At 36.4% G+C, this 15326-nt stretch overlaps 1 protein-coding gene across 1 annotated transcript in view; it reads left to right on the forward strand.

Moving 5' to 3' along the window:
* Positions 1-15326, forward strand: part of LOC306882266 (attractin-like protein 1) — a 268000-nt gene that overhangs the window by 34195 nt on the left and 218479 nt on the right. The window contains exons 9-10 of the mRNA XM_079436781.1: positions 7493-7676; positions 13488-13642. Coding sequence (XP_079292907.1) covers positions 7493-7676; positions 13488-13642 — 339 coding nt within the window. The remainder of the gene's footprint in view (positions 1-7492; positions 7677-13487; positions 13643-15326) is intronic.

Below are 15326 nucleotides of genomic sequence, written 5' to 3' on the forward strand. Positions count from 1 at the left end.
GTGTTTGTACTGGACCACAAGCGTGTAGCCCACTGACAACTTGCTTAATAAACACCGTGGGAAGAAGGACATCTTCAGGAGTATGCAGCAATGGTCCACAATTCCTCTACTGATCCAAACAGCATGCTCCATTCAACCACAAAACTGCACATTTCACAGTATATCAAGCACCTGGCCAAACTACTGAACACCAGTTCTTCATTAAACAACACCAGAGAAATGTCTTTAAAGCGGGTAGTGTGCCAGTGGTAACAATGAAGCCTGCGGATGTAAACCCGCCAGCACCTGCTCTGACCACACTCCTAACTCACGAGACCATTGAGACAATTGTATTATGGAGCTGCAGCAGCAACTTGAGCAGGAGAAGAAGAAACAAACAAAGACTTGTCTTGTTTGTGGACAGCCAAAGATGGTTCCTCTATCCACTTTTTTCTTAATCAGCAAGGCCCTGTCAGGTACTTCTACTGTTCCACAAAGGTATTTAATGCTTACAGTGATGAAGGACTAACAAACCCTGGAATGCCATTCCAAGACGTTATAGAAATGTAGTTCTTTGAGATTGAACTTGAGGAGAAAGCACAGCAAAAACGCAAAAGGCCTGAGACTGGACACGTTGGTCGGTGGTGCAGATTTTGGAAAATGGAACTGAAGCAGGGTCCAAACAGTCCTCACATACACACAGGCTTTCCTATGGTGTAGCAAAAAAATATGTTTATTCCCCTCCATTTACCCAACCTCAGGGAATTCAGAAAGAGATGACCTGGAGAGAGTTTAAAGAGTCTGCACTTTACGAGATGGAAAGACAGAGATGGCTGGCAGAAAAAAAAAAATATTTCTTAATATTTTGGCCCTTAGAAATATTTAACTCATGTATATACTGTACAGTTTGATTTGTTTATTTTTCAGTGTGAGATTGTAATATGTTTATACTTATAAAAATTGACTATTTACTAAAACGTTCTTAAAGCATTTAATAAAAACAACTGAAATTTACAAATTGCTTCATGAGTGCCGTGTTCTACTTCATAGGACTTATATTTTACAGTTTCTATGGTTTCGGAAACACTACTTAACTCATTTAACATAAGTTCGATTCAATTCAAGTTTGTTTGTACGGTGCTTTTTACGATACAAATCATTGCAAAGCAGCTTTACAGAAAATTAAGTTTCTACAATTTTTTATATTTATATATTGTAGAAGCTTAATATATTTAACTTATGGCAAAATTTAGTAATTCTGTATGTTGTCTGAGGGTTGGCATATTCTGAGGTCCGAAGTGCGTCTTATATTATTCCATCACTCAATCAATACTTATTTATAATACTTATTTATTACTAAGTTAGAGTTAAATTTAAATGCCTCTAATTTACATTTCAAAAGCCATTTAATATAACCATTCATGTTTTTAATATAACCATAGAATGTTATACTACTATTATTTTACTGTTTATTTTAATATTAATAATTTATTCATAATACTTTGCTTTGTAATCCAAAAAGGCAAGACACAAATTTAAAACTGTAATGTATTGTTACATTTTATAATTTTGTTTTATAAAAAGCACAAAGCTGTGTGAAATAATGGTTTAGATCATTAATGGTAAATAAAAAATAAATGCATGAAAAAAATCTGATTGGCTGTGACATCATTTCCACTCTTTGGCCAGCTATTGAAATGCTTCAGTCTGATTGGCTGTCAGTGTATTACAACTATCCGCGGCTGGCCCGGTCGTGGCAGGCGAGCATTCTACCACTGAACCACCAATGCTCACATGGCTAAAGTGTTTGCTGACACGTGGTCTTCCGTGGCTGCTCTCGTAATATTTTCCCCCTTATTTTTATTCCTTTCAGTCTTACTGACTTTTTTTCTTCTCAGAAGAAAAAAGTTTTTTATGAAATTGAAAACTGAGTCAAAGGCCGAGAATTAGTGTATGGTTTTGCAGATTTGGTGTGTGGTTCTGGTGTTTGAGTGTCAGGTTTCAAAAATTGTGTGACAAGTAAAGATTTTGTGTGTAAGCAGTTGAAAAAAACAGTAAAATTCTATGTTTCGAGCTAGGGTGTGCGATATATATCGTCTGCGATAATATCGTAATTGTTGTTTTAACGATGTGTAATTGACATTATCAAGTATTTTGCAAAAACCAAACAAAACACCTACGTAGTGCACGCATACATAACGTGATGATGTCTCGTGGGTTAAACAGTGCACGTGCGCATTTAGAGAGTGTTCTTTCACTGCATGATTCAGTCTATTAAAATGCATTAAGAAAGATCACAAAATTCAAGATATGGGGGCAGAAAATGTGTATATATATCATTTCATATAGTTAATAATCACATGAAGAGTGCCGTTTTTTTTTCTTAAAAAATAAGCATGATTACAAATGTGATATGGATTTTATACAACAGTTCAATAAACAATAAGTTAATATTAAGAGACTTACGTTTTAGACACCATATTGCCTGTTTTTGCTCTATTTCACCAACAAAAAATAATTCCAAACAGCCATAGCTCTGTTTCACGTCTCTGAACAACATGACGATGTTTCATTCCTGAATGAATCAACCATTTAAATGATTCGGTTCAATCGCAATGACTCACTTGTTAACAGTGACTTGCTGCCACCTACTGGTGATTTTAATTTCACATTTAAAGTATCTTTTAATTTTTTAAATAATTTAAAATGTCAGTATTCAATGTTTTATGTTTAAAATATCAAAACATTATGCATTTGTAACCGCAGGTTAAAGCACTCCGTGTCCCTCTGAGCTATATTAAACAGTGTTTAAATACATCTAAATGCCACTTCAGATGCAACTTCTGCAAAGATTCATTGTGGTGATACTGGTTTCATTTGTTTGGTAACAGCCTAAATGTCTTATTCTAATTGACTGGTTAAATGTAACAATTTGACTCAAAAAGGCCCATAAAAGTTCAAAATCAATCTAAACTTATATGAAACTTATATGAAAAACTGCAGCTGTCCACGGTAGTCAGATATCAGCACAATAACACACTCAGCAAAATATCATCTAGTTATCGTTATCGAAAAAATCCCAAAAAATATCGAGCTATCATTTTTTTTCAATATCGCACACCCCTATTTCGAGCATATGTGGGTTATTGATGTATAAGGATTTTCGACAGGCAAATTTTAAAAATATAAAAATAAAAATATATTTTGTAGTTGTTCAAACATTAAGAAGGTTGTGTTATGTACACATATATTCATATTAAAAATGTCATGTGGTGATACCATGATTTATATTAAAATTAATTAATTTCCTTAACATGCTTAACATTTTTTTCAGATGTTCTCAGCAATTAAAGTGTTTAGAAACAAAGTATTTGCATTTCTTTTGAGTTTTTGTAAATAATGATCTCATATTTTTGTTCTATAATTTCAGAGTTGCCTTCTTAATTAGCACAGTGGCTAGATTAACAAATAAACACGCCACTCGATCTAAATATTCCCTCACAGTTTAATAGTAATGACTTTATGAATTTCTTTACAGATAAAATAGATAACATCAGAAATACAATATCAAATGTAGATTCTACTGCGTCTAGTATTTCAGCTTCATTCATCGCACCCAAAGAAAAACTGCAGTGCTTTACAACTATAGGACAGGAAGAGCTAAATAAACTTATCAGTGCATCTAAACCAACAATGTGTTTATTAGATCCTGTACCCACTAAACTACTGAAAGAGTTGTTAACTGTAGCAGAAGAACCGCTTCTCAGTATCATTAACTCATCGATATCTTTAGGTCACGTCCCAAAACCATTCAAGCTGGCGGTTATTAAGCCTCAACTAGACTAAACTAGACTCAACATTAAACCACAACTAGACTAATGAACTGGCAAATTACAGACCCATTTCAAATCTTCCGTTTATGTCTAAAATTTTTAGAAAAAGTTGTGTCTGCTCAATTGTGTTCCTACTTGCAAAAAAATTATCTCTATAAAGAATTTCAGTCAGGTTTCAGGCCTCACCATAGCACAGAAACTGGACTTGTTAAAATTACTTGCCAAGGCTGCATCTCATTGCTAGTATTACTTGATCTTAGTGCTGCGTTCGACACTATAGACCATGACACACTCATAGATCGATTACAAAACTATACTGGTATTTAAGGGCAGGCTTTAAGATGGTTTAGATCCTACCTGTCCGATCGCTAACACTTTGTTCATTTAAATGGGGAGTCATCTCAATTATCACCAGTAAAGTATGGAGTACCACAAGGATCTGTCCTAGGTCCTCTGCTATTTTAAATATACATGTTGCCCCTTGGTAATATTATTAGAAAATACGGGATTAGTTTTCATTGTTGTGCTGATGATACTCAACTATATATCTCAACAAGACCAGATGAAACTTCTCAACTATCTAAGCTAATAGATTGTGTAAAAAATGTAAAAGATTGGATGACCAATAATTTCCTCCTATTAAATTCAGACCAAAAAACAGTACACAGAATCTCTTGGATTACAATTTGCAACTAGACGGATGCACTGTTACGTCCTCTAAAATAAAAAAATCTGGGTGTTATATTAGACAGCAACTTGTCCTTTGAAAATCATATTTCCCATGTTACAAAAACAGCATTCTTCCATCTTAGAAACATTGCCAAGCTTCGAAACATGCTACCTGTTTCTGATGCAGAAAAGCTAGTTCATGCATTCATGACCTCCAGACTGGACTATTGTAATGCACTGTTAGCTGGTTGTCCTGCATCTTCAATAAACAAGCTACAGATAGTCCAAAATGCAGCGGCTAGAGTTCTTACCAGGCCAAGAAAATATGACCATATTACCCCAATTTTACAGTCTCTGCACTGCCTACCTATTCAGTTCTGTATCATTTACAAAATATTATTTCATGTCTATAAGGCCCTAAATGGTCTTCTACCACGCTACAATCCAACCCGCTCCCTAAGGTCGCAAAACTCTGGACGTTTGGTAGTACCTAGGATAGCAAAGTCTGCATTGAATTACCAGATTTTGCCATAAGTTAAATATATTAAGGTTCTGCAATATATATATATATATATATATATATATATATATATATATGTGGAAACTTAATTTCCTGTAGAGCTGCTTTGCAACAATTTGTATCGTAAAAAGCGCTATACAAATAAACTTGAACTTGAACTTAATTGTAGTTAGCAGACTTATTTTTTTCTGTAAATTGCATAAAACTGATAAAAATATTTTAAAAATACCATTCACTTAAGCATACTATAGCAGTGATTCATATTTCAGCCACAGAAATTAGATAATTTATTTTTAATTTAATTATTGCTATAATTGGTCGCACCACATGATGAGTGGTTGCTCCAAATGACACAAAGACCTTACATCATTAAAAATCTATTTAAAGAAACGTTTGAAAAGTTCAGCATATGGCATTAACTGCAGTAATTTTTATAGACCCAGTTATTTCTAAACTTTGCCCAACCTTGGCTGCTCAATTGAACCTTCGCCGGGAGTTTGATTAACAGGCAATCTGAGAAATCATAATGACAAATCTGACAATTTTATCCGACAAACAAGCCAGACAGGAGAGTAGATTAACGTTGGTGGACTTGAACTTGAAAAATAGTGTGTACTGACATCTTTTCAGAGTTGAAACAATAGACCTTCTGATGTTCATTCATGTTTATTTTGTGCTATAACTAATAAGAGATGATTGGTTCACATGCCGCTTGAACTGAGGTGCTACAGCGATGTGTCATGACACATTAAAGTGCCACAAAACAGTATTTGTTGTTTGAATTTCTTTAAAAAAATTACAAAATTTGAACTCTGAGACTTTGTTTAATAACGAAAGTAACCTGCTGTAATGTCGGTATGTTGTCAGTGTCTTCTTTGCTCTGTGATGTATTTTTCACTGCATGAGTACATGATGTGTGGCATAAAAGTGCCATGGTTTGTCGGATGGTTTGTCAGACGTAGCAACAGTAACTAAGGGCGGGTCTTTGCAAAGGGTCAATTTAGAGTAGCGGATGGTTCCTGGCTCAGGTTCTGAGATGAATTCATAAAACTCTTTCTTACAGCAGAAAATTACATCTGGAGTTTGTGCTTGACTGCAGGGTCAGAATTAACATGCTGCCTATGGCGAGCGTTTATTTTACTTTTGTTTGGCAGTGGAATCTGGTAAAATTGATTAAACTAGTTATTAATAAATTACTAATAAATGTATAGTTACCAAACTAAAAATAGATGCTCTAAATTATTATTTTTTGCATTTTTTCTCTTATTGTACAAAGATTAAACATAAACCTGAAATGACCCAAATTGCATAAAAATCTATCCCAAATGATATTAAAATAAAGTATTTTGTGTATATAAACCATTGATTGAACATAAAAGCACAAAACTGCGAATCTGGGACATATATCTATAATGGAAAACACTTTTTCAATTTTCAAATTCAGTCAAAATTTACAAGCACAGAATTAGCCACCTAAACAAAACAAACCAGATTCCCATGAAAGGTCACTATGAAATTTATAATAAAAATAAATATTTGTAGAAATAACTTAATATTCATTGTTTTTTTTTTAAGTTATACCACATGATATCCAAATGTGGTAACTACATACCAGCCATTCAAAAGGTTTTTTTCTTTCCAAATTTGAAAGAGAGTTACAAACCTGCTTGATTTCTGTGGGTCCTTGGCAAATTGCTATATGATTCAACGTCCTCTCTTTGAATGGATTTCAACATAAAAGTACCGAAATGGTAGTTTCTTGATGGTCGCGCCACATGATGTTTCATAAAATGGAGATTATCGGTCAAAGTTTGTTTGAATATTATGATGGAAATATAAATACAAATGCTTTGCAATTTTATACAGGAATACAAAACATTTTGGAAAATCCTGCCAAATAGTGCAGAAAATTAATCTGAATAAATTTCAAATATGTTTCTAAAACGGTTATGGCCGGACGGTCGCACCACATGATGTTTTGACACTTTGAATAACAGAAAATTACAACTAACTAATGTTTTTTGAAAAGTTAAAGTTGGTACATATGTGGGAGAGGTACTACACATCATTGACCCATGTGCTCAAATATTTTAGTATTTAAATACAACAACAGCAACAAATAATAGTAATAATAATTTCTTAATACTGCATTTGGACATGTACCATAGTAAAAAAAAATTCTGGACCTGGAGAATGGCATTATTATTATTATTATTATTATATTCTTTAAAGCACCTTGTAAATGCCATGGCTCATAAATATGCAAGTCATTGAGTGCTGTGATATATGGTATATTACCATCTGTCACTATGAATGCACTATGTTACTACCGCTGTATATTTTTGAAAGTGTTTACACTGACTTTTATGCTAATAACAATATGATTTAAAGAAAGATCTTTGAAGTTTACTTTCTCATGTTACTCTACATTATACTGTTAGCATATATTGCACAAATGAGTTTCTGAGAGTAAAGTCTAACTCTTTGTCAGGTACTAACTCCTGGTCGGTGGCAGAGACAAATGGGGCGCTGGTGCAAGGAGGATATGGCCACAGCAGCGTTTATGACAGCTCTTCACATTCCATATATGTCCACGGAGGATACAAAGCCCTCCCTGCCAACAAATATGGCCTAGTGGATCATTTGTACAGCTACCAGGTCCACACACACACCTGGTGAGTATCCACACTGTGTACATGTAATACGATGAAAAGTGTGTGTGCCTTTGTATCGTTGCGTGACTGTGACTACTCATTTCAGCCTCTGCAACCTCACAAAAAGAACAGATACTTTCATCCACACATAAATCAGACCTTAGCACATATGTGAGCAGGAGTCGTGTCTTTGCTAAGCAGATGAGTGTGCTGACCAAGACTTTCCGACATGTGTGAAATATGACAGCAGTTACAAATAAGCTAGTAGTGACACTATAAATGATGCCAGGTTACTGTTGCCAGGCTGAGTTCTTTGGAGTTTTAGTCCAAGAGGAACGATTCCAACCTGCCAAACAAGCTTTTTTTAATAACCTTGCTGAAAAACTGCAAAAATAGGATAGTTTAGCCAAAAATAAATGAATGAATGAATTAAAATTTTTGTCATCATTTACGCACCGTCTCACTGACTTTCTTTCTTCTGGTAATACAAAAGAAAACACGTTGATGAATGTTGGTAACCAAACCATTTTGGCTACCATTGGTATCTATTTTATGGACAAAAACACAAAAAATCTTCCTTTATGTTCCACAGAAGAAATAGTCATACAGGTTTGAGAAATGAGTCATACAGGTTTGATAAATCATACAGGTCAAGAATAAAATGAGGGTAAGTAAATGATGACAGATTAAAATTTTTGGATAAACTATCCCTTTAAATCGCTGGTCTGCTGGTTTTGAAGGCAGTGTAGGTGATTTTATTTCAAAAACATTTTTTGTTATGCTGGTTGAAAGTTTCTTCACATCCCGATAGCAGTCACTTAATTAAGTGATCTAAATGTATTTATTTGTATTTATATTGTCTGTGTAGATTGTTCTTCCAATCTTATCTCTCAGTGCGAGGGCTATGATAGGCAGTTAACGTATGTATTTGCATACCTCTGTGCACCCTGTTCAGGCAGTGTTGCTGGTTATGCCAAGTTCACACTGCATGATTTTAGACCGATTTTTCACTCACCGTCAGGTTTTGCGAAATCGCCGACAAATGCCCGAAATCGGAATCGGTGCTTGTTCACGCGAGTGACAATCATGCAGTGTGTGACAATCATGCAGTGTGAATTATCAAAGACGCGATCTGAGAGAATCGCCGATGCGTCGCCGACACTCGTGAAATATTTGGCATGCTAAATATGTGGAGCTGTCGGCAATTCACAATCCTACTGTGTGAAGTGAGCTCTGACTAAAAAATACATCGGCAAAGACCTACAGCCAATGAGAGCGCAAGATACAGAGCAGCGGGAAGTTCGAGGAGGACTTTTTTTTCTTTCTTTTTTATTAAGCAATTAGGTTACTTATGTACATACAACATGGCAATATCAGTACATTTTTGCATTAGAATATACAGAACAGGTACAAGAAGATAAACATCTGCTATGTGAAATAGCTTATTCAGGACAGTATTAAACAAACAATAACAAAAACTATTTTCATATATGCCAAATATAATATAGGGCTATACACACACACACACACACACACACACACATATATATATTTATATATATTCTGTAATGGGGCGAACAAGACGTGAGACGTGCGGATCCATGTGCAAGCTTTTATTAATAAACATAGTCAAATAACAGGCAGGATTATCAAACACCAGCGAACAGATATGGCACGGGCAAGACACAAGAGTATTCCTAGAACAAGTGTGGGTCTTTGATCGGCGAACAATATCTAACAGGGTGAGGCAGAGAGATAATCCAGGTAAACGAGCAGTGGTCCAAGAGAGGTGCAAACACAGTCCGAATGGCAAGGCAAAGGGTTAATCCAGGAAACACGGGCAAGAATCGAAAAAAACTAGAAAACACACAAGGCAAGGCAAGACTAAGACAACAAAGAGAGTTCCGTATCGCAGCTAAAACTAGGAGAGTTCTAAATGCAGAACAATACTAGAACTAAACAGAAAAATACAGAATGGCTCGGTAAGGCAGCTAACACTAGGGTAGTGCTATACACAGAACAATACTCGGCAGTCGGGGAGAGAAAGTCCAAGGCTTATGAAGAGTGTGAGATAGTGTGTGATAATTTTCAGGTGTGAGTGTGATTAGTGGAATCAGCTGTGTGTGTCGTCAGTGCAATGGATGATTGGAAATGCAGTCCAGTGTGATGTGTGGTGAGAGAGTCAATATGATGGTGAGGCAACCTCTTTTGGCAGTTGGACGGAAGACCACAAACCGGATTCGTGACATATACACTGAACAAAATTATAAACGCAACACTTTTGTTTTTGCACCCATTTTTCATGAGCTGAACTCAAAGATCTAAGACTCTTCTATGTACACAAAAGGCATGTTTCTCTCAAATATTGTTCACAAGTCTGTCTAAATCTGTGTTAGTGAGCATTTCTCCTTTGCCGAGATAATCCATTCACCTCACAGGTGTGGCATATCAACATGCTGATTAGACGGCATGATTATTGTACAGGTGTGCCTTAGGCTGGCCACAATAAAAGGCCACTCTAAAAAGACCCGCCCTGAGTGAGCTGTCATCAGTCCGCCATTGTGTTGGCTCCGGTGCAGGGGAAGACAAGAACGTCTCCGATTATTGAGGTGTTTTGTTGTTGGATCTAATAATGAATATAGCAGTCGTCATTAACGCCGCTGAAGACACAGAGGATTAACATTACTTTAGTTTTGAAGGGAATGCGCCGATCTCGATCTGCCTAAATGTGTCTGTTCGCGTGAATCATTTGTGATCCACCTTAATCTACAGAAGAAGTGAGTATATGGGTTTTTTATGAATCTTTGCAAATCGCCTTTCCTAATAATGAGCTAGTTAGCCAGTTTCGCAGCTAAAGTACAGCTCGTCACCCCACGGAAGAGAGGGGCGGGGTCAGCAGAGCTCATTAGCGTTTAAAGCAACATGGACTATAATGGCTTACTAAAAACAGAGCTGATTTTGTCATGGTAAAAAAGGTGTTTTTTACACTACCATTGTGAAATTTGAACCAAAGTATGTACTGCATTTGACTTTAAATTTAGACCCTAAATAATCATATCAGCTTCTGGAAAATGGGCATCTGATGACCCCTTTAAGTAATAATTTGGAAAGGTGTTAAAGGGAAGATGGAGAAGATCTTTGGTGTTAACATTCATCTGTCACCTTACTCTTTTTATTTTCATTATAAGTAGATCATTTTGAAAAACAAGGAATATATATATATATATATATATATATATATATATATATATTTGTAAATGCATGTATTTTTAAGAAAGACAGCTTATTTCTTTAAATTGGAGAAGTATTTGTGCACCAAAAATAGATGGTTGGATTTAAAAAAAGTACAGAGTAATATTAATAACATGTACTTACTGTGGGGTAGGATTAGGGTTTGGTTTAGGGTTGTTTTCATGTAATTATGCACAACTACATAACATGTAATTACATGCAATGTGCAACAAGAGCACTGTAAAATAAGAAGCTTTACCGTTTCCCCCCCCCCAAGTTTCCAGCAATGTTCTCAAATCTGGTCCTGTCTTGTCAGTCAAACAAATTAATTGTAGCCACTTTTGGTGCTACTAATGGTGCAGATATTACACTCTTTACCTTTTAACTCCGAAACTAACTTGGCAATGTTATGACATTTGTTATAATAACATAGTGTATGGCCTACAGTTGAACCCAGTGGTACCACCAATGACTTTATAAATGCTATGGAACACTTCTTGAAGCTTAGACAAAGCACAAAGTAGTGGTAGAAGTTAATTTGAGGTTTCTTTCTTGCATTCGTTCCTTTTCACACTCAAAGACGGATCACTTAAAAGTTGTTGGCTGCACAAAGAAACCTTTTGTATCCATTTCTCCTAGAATGTCACTCTTCTGTGCTTGCAGATGGAAGACATAAAAAAAAAAAAAGAGACACATGCCCAGTTTTTTTTCCCTTTGCCTTTATATTTACTGTCTCTTTGCTTGGCCTAACGCTCAATCCTGTCTCTAAACGCTCTCTTACCCTTAAATGCAAGGATCTCTCACTTGCGCACACACACACACACACACACACACAAACACACACTCCTCACTCCCTGGCTTTTGATTGGCAAAGTAAGTGAAAGGAGCTGCACAATGCATCAAACAACGCTTCGCTTACAGGGCTCGGGGTGTTTGACAGAGTGTAGAGAGGAGTGCTGAGTGGATGCAGAGTGACAGAGTGCTTATTCTCACACATACAAACACAACGAGGTTGAATATGACACATATGACACATGAGATGGAAAGTGAAAGGGAGAATTGGTGAAAGAATTTAGGAACCCATTGCGCATTTTTGAAGTTAGAACTTTAGAGAAGATTTTAAGAAAGTATATTGTATATTTTTGTACATTTTTGGAAACTAAAAATAAAATAAAATAATTATAAACGAATGACGCTTAGGAGCTGGTTCATTTTCGTGAATCAAAACCATACAGCAAGGCCTGTGTAGTCTGATTCATAAACGAATGACTCTTAAGAGCTGTTTTTTTTAGTAAATCAAAATCTTTCAACAAGTCCTGTTTAGTCTGAATAGTGAGTTAAAAACACTTGTGAGTGGGTTGTTTTTAGAGAACTGAAACTATCAGTGTGACAAGTCTATAGTCTATAGACAATAATAGTCTGATTATTGAACAAATATACTTTTTTAATGATTCAAAAACATATAGCATGACGTGTGAAGTCTGATTCGAGAACGGATGATTCTAATGGTGCGTTCACACCAGATGCGAATGAAGCGTTAAGCGCTAGTGATTTACATGTTAAGTCAATGCAAAGATGCGAATAGACATCCTGCGGCGCGAATTGAGCGTTTCGGGCGTTTTAAGCGCGTAACGTGTGATTCGCGCGAGTTGAAAAATTTTAACTTTGGTGGATATTCGCACCGCGTTAACCAATCAGGAGCTTGCTCTAGTAGTGACGTGATTACGACGTAGCGAGCGGAGGCAGAAATCCGAAACAACAATGGAGGACAGGGAATGGCCTGAGGGGAAAGGCCTCATCTGCCACAAAGACATGGGGCTGGGGTCCTCTGTGGTCAGCTCCTGGGAGAGGACACAGCTACCCTCTCAACAAAATCCATGTCAGCCATTTCGCAATGAGACTGGAGCCGCCTGCCAGAACCCCTCCCTGATGCAAATTCGCGTCTGTTGTGAAGTGAATTTCACATGCGAATGAAGCGAGTAAACTAAAATGTTCAAGCATCCAACTACGCATGAAAAGCGCGATTGATTCGCGCAAGTCACATCTGGTGTGAACGCACTGTTAGGAGCCAGTTCTTTCTAGTGAATCAAAACCATACAGTGTAGCCCGTTTAGTCTGATTCAGGAGTAAGCAACTTTTATGAGCTGGTTCTTTTTAGAGGTTCAAAAACATTCAGCATAACCAGTGTAGTCTGATTCCTGAACTGAATGATTATTTTTTGTGAATAAAAAACTGTTACTAAAATAACTTACTGTTCAGTTGTTATTACTGACTTGAAACAAATCAATAACTTACTATGTTATGCTGAACTTAAAGCCTGTGAGACTTAAATCAATGTAAAAACTGTCTAGTTGTTCATGTGAAACAATGTGGGTTTTGTGAGTTTGTGATTGTGTGTGCACAAGTGCTTATGCATACATGTGTGTTTCTGTGTGGGTAGATGTCTCTGTGGTGCCATATTACTGATGGTGTCCATCTGCGTATCTGACCTAGCCTGTGGAGAGTGACCTTCAGACCAACTGTTCCATCCCATAAGCTAAACATTCACGCACACACACTGGATTACAATAGCCAATGAGATGTGTGTTTGCCTCTCCCCAGGTTTATTCTGAAGGAAAGCGGTCTGGCAAGATACCTCCACTCCGCTGTGCTGATCAGTGGAGTTCTGCTGGTGTTCGGGGGAAACACTCATAATGACACCTCACTCAGTAATGGGGCCAAATGCTTCTCCTCTGACTTCCTGTCCTATGACATCGGTATGAACCACCTGTGACCTCCTTTCTCTGATTACACTAGTACTTCCTTAAAGGTGAAGTGTAGAATTACAATAATAGTGATTCTTCCCAAATTCCCAGTTGTGATCTTTATAAAAATAATAATAGTGCCATTGTTTGGAAACTTTTGCACTTCACATTTAATGAAGCTTTATAACATACACAACTACCACACTTTGAATTAATTTACCATACACACTATGATTTATGACTCTTCAGTATGAATGTATCCTGTGACGTATTATGAGAAACAGAATGCATGCACACTCAGCGGTACAGTTACTGTAAATTGTTTCATTCAAGCTGCTGCAGTGTGATATTACTGACAGTTCATTACAGAAAGCTGATAAGCCAGTGGAGATCTACTGGAATGCACAGTTGAGTCATAATGGAATTTCTCGGAATATTGCTGACATATGCAAGTGAGACACATACAGGATGCAGTGACTGCATGTGTGGTGTCTGTAATCAGATCTTTGGTGGTACCCTCATGGAAGACCTCCCAGTGCAGAACCTTTAAATAGTCCATATACCACCTCGTCAGTGCTGAGGTGTGACGAGTGGCTCTGTTCCAAAACTTAGTTAACTGCCTATGTAGACAGGATTTTAAGGCATTATATCCTAAAGACATGAAGCCAGTTTGAATGGTATAATTTAGCTGCCCTCTAAGATTCCTTCATTGGTCAATTTCTAACAACAATTTCAGAATGCATTGTGCCTAGAAAAAAAAAAAAAGATGGGAAAGCGAACAAAATGTCAGTTATGTCCCAAATGCAGCACACTTTTTTTGAAACCTAAATGCCAACCTAGGCTCATTGGAATAATGTTCCTCTACATTTTTACAAAACTTAAAAAATTACCTTAAAAATTTACCCTACAATTCACTGTGGCTTCCAGCTGAAAGGAACACTAGTGGTAGTACAACACAGCCAACATTTATAACTTTCACACAAATTTGAATTACAGGGGCAGATTATTGTTTAATAAAGACCTATTTTTGCATGGTTCCTTGCACAGTACTATGTTATGATCTTTATACACTTTTAACATGAACATGATTTGTAAACTGATACATTTTGATGTTTGCATCACATAACCAGCTCCATATGTACAGCTTTTCTGATGTAGTAAACTTGCTTGGTAGCTCACCTGGTATGGCATTATTCTTGCAATGCAGAGATCTCTGGAAGGAGTTCCTTGAAATGTGAGTCACAAAAAAAGAGATAGAAGACATGTAAAAGCAAGCTTAAATGGCATGGTTGCTTCTGCAAATGTGTTTTGGTGTCACGTTTGCTTTGCTAACACTTTTAGGTTTAATGTAGGTGGTACATTATCTTCATCAACATCGTGATAAACTGTTGCCAGATTCACATTAATCTGTTTCAGATAAAACTGAACATGCTTTTAGCGTTACTCTTTAAATGTGTAGCGTAATGCCATTTTTCAGAAATGTCGCCACAGGCACATTTTTCCAATGAGCTTGGGTTTCTTAATGCTAAATGACAAATGGTGACACTTCATAAGCATACATATCTGTTGACCATTGCAAATATGCAAGATGACTACTACACACTTACACAACAAGTGTGCCATTTGGGACAGAGCCTACATGTAATTGTAATTCCTTTTACTACAGAATATATTGATAAAATTTTTTATGTAATTA

The sequence above is a fragment of the Barbus barbus genome (assembly GCF_936440315.1).
Source record: "Barbus barbus genome assembly, chromosome: 16".
Taxonomy (NCBI): domain Eukaryota; kingdom Metazoa; phylum Chordata; class Actinopteri; order Cypriniformes; family Cyprinidae; genus Barbus; species Barbus barbus.